Here is a 12,883-nt window from a genome sequence, read left to right as displayed (position 1 = left end):
CCACATCACACTCGTGTAAACTGAATACTGGACCACAATTGGCTCCAAACTAGCTGTGATGTCACAAATCATGCTTGTAGGCACACGTCTTAAACTCAGATTAAAGGTGATCACAGAGAAACTTCCCACATTCGGCAGATAACTGTGAAAACATCTTTACAGTGAAGCACCAACATCAAAGGGAAGGAACAAGAAGAAAAAGTCATTTTTGAGTGGAAGGGGACTTTAATATTTAAAATCTCAGCTAACCTGCTACATCAGCGCTGTGTGGGTGTGGTTTGATTATATTTGAGCGACAGTCACCAAGCAACCCCAGAACTGTCATATTTTGATTCAAATGTCACTAAATCCTGATTGCTGATGCTGATATGTGACATTGCTTTCTTTCAATGGAGCCACTCACATATGCACACATAGTGGTGTTTCCATCACTTCAGAGGACATTACATTGACGTTGCGTCAATCATAGTAAGAAGCTGATTGAAAACAGTAATTTTAATTAAATATCATTATTATTATTATTTAATTACATTGTTTACTGTATTATATAATTACATCTGATATGTAACCTCAGAGTTAAGAGTTTTATGACTACTTTGGTTGGCTGGACTTTGACTGCACGAGAAGAAAGCTGATTCAAATGTTAAAGCATAGGTCGACACTGAGGACCGAGAGTTTTGATTCCACTTGGAGTGAATATTTCAACAGGATAAAAGATGGAGGAGAAGGTTTCAGTGACCCACAGAGCACAAACACGGAAAGGTATGTTGTTGAATTACATTTGCTCTCACAGTTAAAGTCAAGATATAAACACTTTGAGTATAAACTGCAGCATTTATTTATATAGTCTTTGTAACACTTATATGACAGAATTAAAGTTGTTTAGTTTTATGGTAGTTTTATGTTTAAGTTTATGTTTGTCAAAGAAGGGAGACTAAGAACACAGACTTGCTAATACAATCTCATAAAAAAAGTCCTTTTAGTAGCTGTTCTGAAGCTTATGATCAAAATTGTAGAGATGTACTTAGCTGTTCTTTTGCGATAGACGCTTTGAATGACCTAAACCAATTTGGCAAAAACGCTCCTCTGTTCTTTTGCAATAGCACTTTTGGATGACAGGCCATGCATTCAGGCTACAACCAAATGTACCAACAACCTATGGAAAAGCTACAGCAGAAGATTTAAACTTTTATGGCTTCCTGGGTGCGGATGACTAAGTTATCATAAAAGATACTCTAAACACTATCTCAACTTTCAGGGTTGGAGCTGTAAATACCTTCACTGATGACCTTGTAATTAAAACCACAAACAGAAAGCTGTAGTAACAGATGATGCTTACAAAGCAGTTTTCAAACTATTAATTGATTTATCATTGTTTCTTCCTGTAAGAATTGATTGCTATTACTGATTGCTAATACAATCTTATAACAAGGTCCGTTTAGTAGCTATTTGGGATGATGATCATCATCATCTTCAGCAGCAGCTCCAGTTGTCATTGAATTGTAAAAATTTCAACTTTTCTGACTGATTTATGGACTTATTGTCAATGTTAGTTTAAAAGTTGAAATAGAAAGTTGATTCTTGACCTTGAATACAACTGTTAACAGTTAACATTGTAACAATCACAATATCCATTTATTGTTTCACAGTCGAGAATGACCTTTCAATCTCAAGAACAGGCGCTTTGAAGTTCATTGCACAAAAATTGTATTTTTCAAAAAATAATCATTTACTCAGAGCTGCAACAATTAGTCGATTAATCGATTAGATGACTGACAGAAAATGAATCTGTGACTGTTGTGATGATCGAATAATCGCGTCTTTTTTTTAAGCAAAAATGCCAAAAATCCACAGGTTTCACTTTCTCAGTGATGAATTAATGCTTTTCTTTGTCATACATGGTAGTAAATTGAAAATCTTTGGATTTGTTGGCTGAACAAAACAAGACATCTAAGACGTCACCCTTGACTCTGGCTTGACTCTTGACTTAACAGGCATTTTCACTATTTTTTTGACTGTATACTAAACAATTAAACGATTAATCAAGATTAACTGATAATGAAAATAACTGTTTGTTGAAGCCCTAGTTTTCAGCATAATCACCATTTGCAACACCTGTGTTAAGGTAGGACTAAAATACAATGACATACAGTATCTTCACTGTTGCTGAAGCCTCGTCTCCCACCAGGAGGCAAACACTGTCTTCAGGAGCTGAGGATTGTCCTCCTGGGGCACGACTGGCTGGAGAAGAGTTCAACAGGTAATACCATCCTCGGTCGAAAGATGTTTGACATCAGCAGAGATGTGAAGATGTGCGTCCGGAGACAGGGTGTTCTTGGCGATGGGCGCCGAGTCATTGTGGTCAACACCCCTGAAAGGTGGATCCACTATTCTGTCTGTGACCCCGGCCTGGTGAATGTGAACATGGCAACTTGCATGTCCATGTGCCCGCCAGGACCTCACGCTGTCCTCATAGTCATACCTGTGGACTCTCACCGAGGCAAGGAGTGGACAGTTGAGGGACCTCTGGAGCTGCTTAATGGCACACTGTGGAGAAACACAATAGTAATATTCACCAGATGTGAGAGACTGAGGGGAGCGTCTGTGGAGGATTTCATTGCAAGACATCGGTTTCTCAAGGAGGGTTTGGACAAGTGTGGACATAGGTACCACATTCTAGACACAAGCACTTGGGGAAAAGATGACGACAGTCAGGTTGCAGAGCTTTTGGAGAAGATCGATGCAATGGTGGCAGGAAATGCAAAGGCAGGAGGAGCTGGTTATGTGACTACAAATGAGGAAGTCACGAGAATAACTGAGAGGGAAAGGAAAGCGGTAGAAGAGAGGGCGACTCTGAGGCGAATGAATGTGCAAGACGCCAGAAATACACTAAGATCTCTAATGGGTAAGCATCACTCAAAACAGCTATGATCAATACTTTTATAAGAATGGATCAAATGACTGTCTCTACTCACCTCTACAGAGCATTTTAGCCATTTTTAGTGCTTTTTTTTGTTTGTTTGTTTGTTTTGCTTTGGCCTACAACTTTACTCTTTTGGTTCAGTCTCACAGCTCACAGGCAGCTGTTTTCAGCAGAAAAAAAAGGTCAGATAAACCCACTGTACGCAACCTGGCCAACACCAAACAGCAGACAGACAAATATTTCACTCAGGAGTTGGTGCAGACCAAAAATAAAGTTAAAAGAGAGTGAATATTGGGCTTAAACTTGCCAGATGGACAAAAACACTCGTAACTGCTGGACGTGTAAATATTCAAAGATTTGCTAAGTTCACCACATCAAATTAAAAGATAATATGTCAGTATTGTGTTCACAGCTTGTTTCCGCTGCCCCCAAGTGGCCAACCAGTTATTGCAGGTTTAAATGGACATGGTACAAAAAGGTTGAAGTTAAATAAAAATAAACTCAAATTACATCAATTTTATGGTTCTAGCAAGTAATGTCAAACAACTTAAGTTTCTTAAAGCTTTCCCCTTTTGAGAGTTTGGGAACGCCTTACCTGTCCTCACACATCCATATGTAATTTTCTTTTTGTGCATCCAAACATGAGATTTTTCTCAGACAAAAATGTATTCTTGTTGTCTAAATCCTGATAATTATTATTATTTTTTGACACAGGAGAGTACCCTCCGACTTCTATGCTTCGAATTCTGATTGTGGGACCAAAGCAGGTTGGAAAGAGCTCAGCTGGAAACATCATTGTTGGTGATGAAGTCTTTCAAGCCAGACATCCAACATCCCAATGTACTGAGAGACAGGGTGACGTTCACAAAAAGCGAGTCACTGTGGTTGATACTCCTGGCTGGAATGGGAGATACTGCTCTGAGGACACTCCACAGGAAGTTCAACAGCAAATTACCGACAGTGCATCTATATATAATCCTCATGCTGTCCTCGTGGTTGTACGTAGCGACGAGACCTACACTGAAACCGACCGGCTAAAAGTGGAGGAACACTTGAGCGTGCTCGGAGCTTGGGTATGGACTCGAACCATTGTGCTGTTCATGTGGGGAGAAAAACTGGGCTTCACTCCCATTGAGGAGCACATTGAGAGATGGCCTGCCCTACAGTGGTTGGTTGACAAATGTGGGAATAGATACCATGTTTTTAATAACTCAAACAAAGTTGGAGACATTCAGGTGGGAGATCTGCTGGCGAAGATTGAGGAAACTGAGGTGGAAAATGATAGTAGATACTTGCTGAGTAGTTTCATGAAAGTCCAAGAAAGCAACAGAAAGCTGAATCAGAGCTCCAAAATGATTGCACAACAGCTCATGAAGGAGAAGGAAGAAAATGATCTCCTAAAGCAAACAGTTGAGGAGAAGGAGAGAATGATAGAGGACATGATTAAGACAGCTATGGAGAAAGATAAGCAGATTGAAACTCTGAAGGTGACAACAGAGATGGAGAGGGAGGCAGAAGAGAGACGAAAGAAAGACCATGAAGAAGAGATTGGTATAAAATTAAAGGAGGCTGAGAGGGAAAACAACCAGCTCAAACAAGTCATTATAGAGAAACATAAAATGATAACAAGCCTGGGTGAAAGATGTGCTGAGAAAGATGATGTGATAAAAGCAATGAAGGAAAGCAGCGAGGTAAAAGAGACAGCGCCAAAGAAACAAGAGCAAGAGATCGCAGCCTTAATGAAACTATGTAAAAACAAAGACGAAGCACTGGACCAAATGATGGTGGATCACAAAAGAGAAGTGAAAGAGCTCAAAGAGACAATTGGAGAGCTGAAGAGAAGCAATGAAGATGCAAAGAAGGCGTTGAAAGCCAATATTGAAGGGACACAGATGCAAATACAGAAAAAAGAAACTGACACTGTGCACCACCACATGAAAACAATGATGAACCTCAAGACACTTGCGGAGCTCAGCAGACAACAGAAATGGCCATTCACAGTGCCTGCGAATCACAGTGGAGACACCACTAAACCAAGTGAGTACTGAGCCTGACAGAAATTATCCAGAGTCTGGTGTTGTTAAGCAAATGATGGGTCTCCTCTTGATTGACTGATGCCACTAACCTCTTTTCAGTTACAGAGACAGAACAGAAAAGGCAGGACACTGACACCATGCGGCCACATGAGAAGGTTGGTGAAAATGGACATTTCCAACAATTTTGGAAAATAATTAATGCATTATGCAAGGAGTGTAAGACAAGTGACCTATTTGTAATGTGTTTATAATTATGTCACAAAGCCTGAGTTTGTTCATTTTAGCTGGAGAAGTTAGGGTTAGTTTTGCTGAACCAGTCTGACCTTGAGTACACAATAACTAAACCATATCAATAAGACTCAGTGCTCTGTGGAGTTTGTTTCCATCAAAAGATGTCAGTATCATGAATATCCACAGCACATCTAAATGGTATCCTTCATTCGTTTTTGAAGCATTTGTATTGAACTAGAGAAATTATGATATGCATTCAGTGGTAAGTCATGAAGGTTTGTCCTCTTGGGATCATGAATGCCTGTTCCTGAATGCAATCCATCCAACATCTGTGAAGACCTTTCACTCTGGACCAAAACATCAAACAATGTCACCATGCCTTGAGCTACACCACTTGCATGGCAAAAACTGGATTATGGAAAATACTTTTTTTTTGATGAAAAGTCAAGCATACAAACCTGTGCACATAAAAATGTAAGGACTGAAGTCAACAACAATTTTTGAGTCCAAGTTATATTTATTCTATTCTGGTCCACATAGGGTCTTGGTCTGTTGCCACGTTTCTTGGGTCAATATGTCTGATGTCTTTAAAGGCGAGGAGAGTATCAGCTGTGAAGTGCAAAGAAATACACCCATTAACTGGTGGAGCATCATGAGGCTGCCAGTGTTGGTGTTCTCTCTGTATTTGGATCTGCATGGGTCAACAGCATTTTGAATCAGTCTAATTATCTTTGGCTCTATTTAGGCAGGTCTAACTGTCTTAAATAATCTTTTTTTTTGTTTTTTGAGGAAGCCCATGCTTCCATCTTAAATTGGGTCCAAAGTGTTGGAGACACATCCTTCATGTGAACAGTTGGCCCAATACAGTCAACTTTCTTTTTAATAACAACCATGTCCCTACTGATCAATTTCAATATTATTAGTACTACAACCAAAGTACATATTATGACCAATTTGTAAGATACTGTGCAGTCATTCATTAATGACTCATATATTATAGTCATATATTAATAAAGCAGTTATGAATCTGTTTTCCACAGAGAGAGACCATAAACCAAATGTGGCAACCTGAGACCTACTCGACTCTGTCATCGCTGAGAGCTGGAGGTGCTGCACTGGGGGCTGCAGTTGGGGCGATTGCTGGCTACTACAAAGTCACTACAGAGTTGAGGGCCCGGTCAGCTATCGGGGCTGCAGTAGGGGCTCTGCTGGGGAGCTTACTGGTCCAGGGAGCCTGGCCCCAGGAGAAGAAAATGGGGTCAGACAGCGGCAGCAAGTGAGTCTCTACCATGAGGCTTCTGAGACATATTGAATGTAAAATTCTTCAAAACGTTTGGGCAAGAGTATGCACGGCTAAGGTGTCCATCTATACATATATCTATCTAGATTTTTGCTTTCATTCAGATTTTTTAGAGATTTGTAAACTTATCACTGTTCGGTAATGATTGGACTCACAACAGCCTTTCACAAGTTTTAAAATACACAGCTTCTTTGTCACTTTATTGCCATAAACCTTCATTATTGTCCATGCACTCACTGCAAGCAAGCACCCCCGCCCCTTTCTACTTTTTTAATTATTTTTCTGAGCAGTAACATGAGCAAGAGTCTGAATAATCAATCAGTATTTCCTGAAACAGAGGTCGATCCCTCCCTTCCCTCAAACTGGCTGGACATCGGAGAGCCTTGCAATGTTGCAGGTTAAAGTTCAATCAAAAACACATCATAGACAAGAGTTCTGATGAGCCAAAATAGATGATAACATCTGTGCTGGTTTACTGTGGGCGTAAGGGCTGTAGACTGTAAGGATTCTGTGATTTTGAGGTGTAACCTTTTTTGTAGTATGTGCATTAATGAATTCAGTTTAAAACTCATGGGGAGTACTGGTCAGCCTGTGAATACAATTGTATAATGTTTTCTGTAGCAGAAGCTTTGTCAAGTCTGAATAAATAACCCTAAAAAATAATCAGAGTTATTTCATCTTAGCAGAGTTTGCCTTGGATGATTATAACCTCTTTAGAATGGATAGAAACTCAAGAGGAGGAGGTGTGGCCATTTACACAAGAGCTCATTTTACTTATACTGTATACTGTATCACAGTAGAAAAATGTTGGCTCTGAATATGTGTATTGCACATAATAATTCTGTTATTGTGGTTGCTGTGTACAGACCGCATACTGATTCCTCCTCAGCTGTTGATGCAATAGCTGATCTTTTAGCTCCATATAAAAATTCAGAGATGATTTTACTGGGTGATTTGAACTTAAAATGGTTGAGTTCTGTCTCTGATTATTTAAAAGAACTCTGTGGCAATATTAATCCACTAGACGGTATATTATAACTATATTAATCTAATAAACGGTACAGTTCCTAAGGTCTGGAAGGCTGCTTGTATGTAACTCCATTACATAAAGGTGGTGGAACTGCCGAGCTTTACAATGATAGGTGTATCTCTAAATTGTCATACATAGCAAAAATACTAAAATCTCTAGTAAATGATCAGATTAAATCATTCCTCTCAGCACTTTCTGTTCTAAGCATACACCAATCTGGTTTTAGAGAAAAGCACAGCACTGTTACTGCCGCCACTCTTGTTTTAAATAGAAAGAAACACTGTGCAGCTCCTTTTATTGATCTTTCAAAGGCATTCCTTACACTTGATCATGCATTTGCTTTTAAAAAGGCTTCATAGTATCAGATTTGATGAAATTGCTTATAAATGTTTTCAGATTTACCTCATGGACAGACGTCAGTGTTGTTCAAATTGCAAAAGGTGTCCCACAAGGCTCAGTCTTTGGGCCTGTTATGTTCACTCTTTACATAAATGATATTGTTTCCGCTGTAACTGAATGTAATATACATCTTTATGCTGATGACACAATCTTGTATGGCATTGCTTATGCTGTACATTCTGCTGTAAAATCTCTCCAACACTGCTTTGCTGATTTAGAAATTGCACTCAATATCCATAATTTAGTTCTAAGTAAAGATAACTTAATTTGTGTTTTTCATCAGAGCCATAAATATTGATTATAATAACCTCGTCATCTCTACTGAAAATGGTACAAATATCGAAAGGGTCATGGAGTACAAGTATCTTGAAATTTGGATTGATGAGAAGGTATCTTTAAGATATCATGTGACTATACTGGTGAGCAATTTAAGACAAAAAATTGGTTTCTTCTACAGGAATAAAACATAATTTCCTCTGCATTGTAGAAGGACGTTTGTTGAGGCAGCTTTATCAGTCCTGGGTTATGGTGACATTTTATACATGCATGCTTCAGCTGTTACTCTTAAGCCTTTAGATACTGTTTATTACGCTGCACTATTTATTACCAGTGATAATGATGATACTCATCATTTTGAGCTGTATACTAAGGTTGGGTGGCCCTCCCTCTCTGTAAGGCTCTGTGATAGACATTGTTTCCAGTAAGGGCTCTATAAATAAATAAAACCCTTACTGATTTTTTTTTTACCCCATCACACCCCCTTGCTGCTGTCTTTTAATGCGGGCCCTTATCAAACATGCTCAAATGATTGGATTACACTGAAGGTGATGGCTGTTTTTACTGAGCTTGGAAAATCCAGTTTTTCTTACTGCACACCTACAACCTTGAATAATATGAAGAACAATCTAAAACTTACTTCATTTTTATTGTTAGGACACTTTAAATTTTAAACTTAATCCTATTTCACTACCAGCTGTTCTTGTTTTAGTTACTTGGTTTGTTTTAAATTTTAGCTGTTTTTATTTGCTCTTAAGTTTTCATTATTTTACTGGCTTTGGCTTTTTACTGTTTTAACTTTTTATTGCCATCTTTATCATATGTTCCTTATCTGTGTCTCTTGATGCCTTTGTTGTATTGTGTGTTTTATAAGAATAAGAATTTAAGGGCTGTGATATACTATGATGTAAAAACAAGAAGAAAAACAAGACAAGAGTTAAATGTTTAAAATAATTTAAAAAAAATATTGTATGTAATGTGTGTATACTGTATGTGTGCACATGCCAGTATATAATACAGGTGTGTGCGTTTTAGGATATACTATTTTGTATAATGTAGTGTGACAAATTTCCTGTGTTAAAAGACACTAACTGTATTTCATCCAAAAGCAGGACAAAAACATATCCATATATTCATACAAGTTACAAAGAGCATATTAGACATCAAATTAACAAAATTTGAAGGGTTACACACTTTATTAGTAAGCATATATCGAGGCCTGCCTCATACATGTGGAACAGACTGGGACACATTTTGCAGACATCTTCAGGAAAACAGACATCTTAATATATCTTAAAGCACATACATTGATCTGCAAATTGGCTTCAGTTATACACCCTATATACATTACATCTGTTGCTTTACTTCTTCATAGATAATTTTCTATTAATGTAAACTAAACCCAGAATCCTAATTGGGATTTTGGTCAGTGTAAATCCATATATCAGAGGATTCAAAACTGGAGGAATAAGGAGAAATTCTATAGCGATGAAGTTTTGGAGACTTTGAGGTAAATCTCTGGGGCCAAATCTCTTATATATCAGATCAAAAATTATTACAACAAGGAATGTGATTGAAGAAATTAAATGGGGGCACACAGGTCTGCATAAACTTTGCCCTATCTTCTGTCTCACACATTTTTAATAAGGTGCATATAAGTCCAAATGATGAAGAACCCATGAGACACATAAATGAAAATTGTTGCATATGCAATCACACTGTTTGAAACGGTGTCAGTGTCAGAACAGGCAAGTTTAACAATTTCCCAGTTCACACAAAAGTGTTTCTCAATGTTTGAACCACATAACCTCAATCTAGACGTTAGTAGAATACTGATGGAAAAAATGCAAAAAGGTGTAAGCCAGGAGAAACAGGAAAACTGAGAGAGCCTCCTCTTCGTCATCAAAGAGTGGTAGTGCAGCGGTCGACATATAGCCAGATATCTGTCGTAGGCCATAACTGCTAGAATGGACAAATCACTGCAAGCAAATGAGTACATTATAAAAGCCTGAAAAAAACATCCACTGTATGAGATTGATGCAAAAACTGCATAAGATGTACATAGGCTTATGCAGAATTTCATTTAAGATAAGGATCATGATAAGAGAGACATTGACAAACAAAATGACAAAGTAATACAGTAAAGTGAGTGAGAAGATGGTGAGTCTGTAATTCATTGTCTCATTATCCCTGATAAGATAAAAATTCTCACAACAGAAACATTATCCATGATTAGAGAACAAATCTTCAGTTTTCAGATGTTCAAATTCTACCTCTCCAACATGCAACAGGTGGTTACAGAGTATGGGCTTACACCGTGCTGTCTGTTCTGACACTGATCTCCCTCCACACCATCTATTGATTGCTTTCACAACAACAACATAACAGCTGGGAATTCAGACTGGTCTGTTTGGCTCCAGCACTCTGCATTTCAAATGGCTCAGTCATTACGAAATGCTACCTTTTAGTAATCCATGCATACATTTTTAGCCCCTTTAATACATAGTCCTCTAATTTTAGGGCAGTGCAGCTGGACAGTGATGTCAAATAGAAGTGCAACTTATGATTATTCTCCTTATCGATTTATCTTCCAATTGTTTTCTTGATTAATCAATTAATCTTTTTTGTTTTGTCTATAAAATGTCAAAAAATAGTAAAAAAAAAATGCCTGTTGTAATTTCTAAGAGTTCATGGTGACTTCTTTCATCAGTCCAGTTCAACAGTCAGAGATCTAAAGATATTAAGTTTACTATCTTGTATGACACAGAAAAGCTTCAAATCCTCAAATTTGAGAAACTGCAACCAGCAAATATTAAGTGTTTTTGCTTAAAAAATGACTAAAAACGGGTGTGTAAGACAGGTGTGTGTGTGTTTTAGGGCATACTATTTCGTATGATGTAGTGTGACAAATTTCCTGTATTAAAAGACACTAATTGCATTTCATACAAGAGCAGAACAAAAACATATCCATATATTCATACAAGTTACAAAGAGCATACTAGACATCAAATTAACAAATTTAAAGGGTTACACACTTATTAGTAAGCATATAACAAGGCCATCCTTCCTCATACATGTGGAACAGACTGGGACACATTTTGCAGATATCTTGAGGAAAACAGACATCGTAATTTATCTTAAAGCACACACATTAATCTGCAAATTGGCTTCAGTTATACACCCTATATACATTACATCTGTTGCATTACTTCTTCATAGATGATTTTCTTTTAACATAAACTAAACCCAGAATCCTATTTCGGATTTTGGTCAGTTTAAATCCATATATCAGAGGATTCATAAATGGAGGAATAAGGAGAAATTCTATAGCGATGAAGTTTTGGAGGCTTTGAGGTAAATCTCTGGAGCCAAATCGCATATACATCAGATCAAAAATTATTACAATAAGGAATGTGATTAAAGAGACTAAATGGGGAACACAGGTCTGCATAAACTTTGCCCTGTCTTCTGTGGACCTCACACATTTTTTAATAAGGTGCATGTAAGTCCAAATGATGAAGAACCCATGAGACACATAAATGAAAATTGTTGCATATGCAATCACACTGTTTGATACAGTGTCAGTGTCAGAACAGGCAAGTTTAACAATTACCCAGTTCACACAAAAGAGTTTCTGAATGTTTGAACCACATAACCTCAATCTAGACGTTAGTAGAATACTGGTGGAAATAATGCAAAAAGGTGTAAGCCAGGAGAAACAGGAAAGCTGAGAGAGCCTCCTCTTCGTCATCAAAGAGTGGTAGTGCAGCGGTCGACATATAGCCAGATATCTGTCGTAGGCCATAACTGCTAGAATGGACAATTCACTGCAAGCAAATGAGTACACTATAAAAGCCTGAAAAAGACATCCACTGTATGAGATTTCTTGAGAAGACCACAGGAGATCTAAGAGGAATTTTGGGTAGAAACCTGTCGTCCCGTAAAGTCCATTGATGCAAAAATTGCACAATAAGATGTACATGGGCTCATGCAGATTTTCATCTAAAATAATAATCACGATGAGAGAGATATTGACAAACAAAATAACACAGTAATACAGTAAAGTGAGTGAGAAGATGGTGAGTCTGTAATTCATTGTCTCATTTATCCCTGATAAAATAAAAATTCTTACAACAGAAACGTTATCCATGATGAGAGAACAAATCTTCAGTTTTCAGATGTTCAAAATCTACCTCTCCAACATGCAGCAGGTGGTTACAGAGTAAGGGCTTACACTGTGCCGTCCGTTCTGACTCTGATTTCCCTCCACACCATCTATTCATAATCGCTTTCACAACAACAACAACAACAACAACACAGCAGCTGGGAATTCAGAATGGGCTGTTTGGCTCCAGCACTCTGCATTTCAAATGGCACAATCACTATGAAATGCTACCTTTTGGTAATTAGTGTATACAATTTAGCCCCTTTAATGTATAGTCCTCTAATTTTAGCACAGTGCAGCTGGACAGTGATGTCAAAAAGGGCTGCAACTAATGATTATTCTCTTTATCAATTAATCTTTCAGTTATTTTCTTGATTAATCCTTTTTTTTTGTCTATAAAATATCAGAAATTTCTTAGAGCTCATGGTGATTTCTTCTTTAATCAATCCACTTCAACAGCCCAAAAGAAGAGTATGATCCACTGTGACAAATGCATTTGATAAATCCATGAACAGGGTAATAC

At 37.8% G+C, this 12,883-nt stretch overlaps 2 protein-coding genes and 1 pseudogene across 2 annotated transcripts; 1 reads left to right on the top strand and 2 right to left on the bottom strand.

Annotated features, from left to right (window-relative positions):
- Positions 1-476: 476 nt before the first annotated feature.
- Positions 477-7,271, top strand: LOC122991714 (GTPase IMAP family member 8-like). Its single transcript, XM_044364943.1, has 5 exons — positions 477-762; positions 2,189-2,905; positions 3,638-4,960; positions 5,059-5,114; positions 6,231-7,271. The coding sequence occupies exons 1-5, from the start codon at positions 717-719 to the stop codon at positions 6,468-6,470; spliced, it is 2,382 nt and encodes a 793-aa protein (XP_044220878.1). The 5' UTR covers positions 477-716; the 3' UTR covers positions 6,471-7,271.
- A 2,152-nt stretch (positions 7,272-9,423) lies between these two features.
- On the bottom strand, positions 9,424-10,806 carry LOC122992493 (annotated as a pseudogene).
- A 257-nt stretch (positions 10,807-11,063) lies between these two features.
- Positions 11,064-12,423, bottom strand: LOC122992449 (olfactory receptor 6C1-like). Its single transcript, XM_044366242.1, has one exon. It carries the CDS (start codon positions 12,343-12,345, stop codon positions 11,401-11,403), a length of 945 nt encoding a protein of 314 aa, XP_044222177.1. The 5' UTR covers positions 12,346-12,423; the 3' UTR covers positions 11,064-11,400.
- Between the last annotated feature and the right edge of the window lie 460 nt (positions 12,424-12,883).

This window comes from Thunnus albacares, chromosome 11 (genome assembly GCF_914725855.1).
Source record: "Thunnus albacares chromosome 11, fThuAlb1.1, whole genome shotgun sequence".
In the NCBI taxonomy this organism is placed as follows: Eukaryota; Metazoa; Chordata; class Actinopteri; order Scombriformes; family Scombridae; genus Thunnus; species Thunnus albacares.
Note: the sequence above shows the minus strand (reverse complement) of the source record. Positions and strands in the feature narration are given on the sequence as shown.

What these genes read in the sequence shown, in the direction of transcription:
- LOC122991714 (XM_044364943.1), top strand. Translation starts at nt 717, where the DNA reads ATGGAGGAGAAGGTTTCAGTGACCCACAGAGCACAAACACGGAAAG. An exon ending in TACACTAAGATCTCTAATGG is followed by an intron (nt 2,906 to 3,637) that starts GTAAGCATCACT and finishes TTTTTGACACAG; the next exon opens with GAGAGTACCCTCCGACTTCT. An exon ending in CCATGCGGCCACATGAGAAG is followed by an intron (nt 5,115 to 6,230) that starts GTTGGTGAAAAT and finishes TGTTTTCCACAG; the next exon opens with AGAGAGACCATAAACCAAAT.
- LOC122992449 (XM_044366242.1), bottom strand. Translation starts at nt 12,345, where the DNA reads ATGGATAACGTTTCTGTTGTAAGAATTTTTATTTTATCAGGGATAAAT.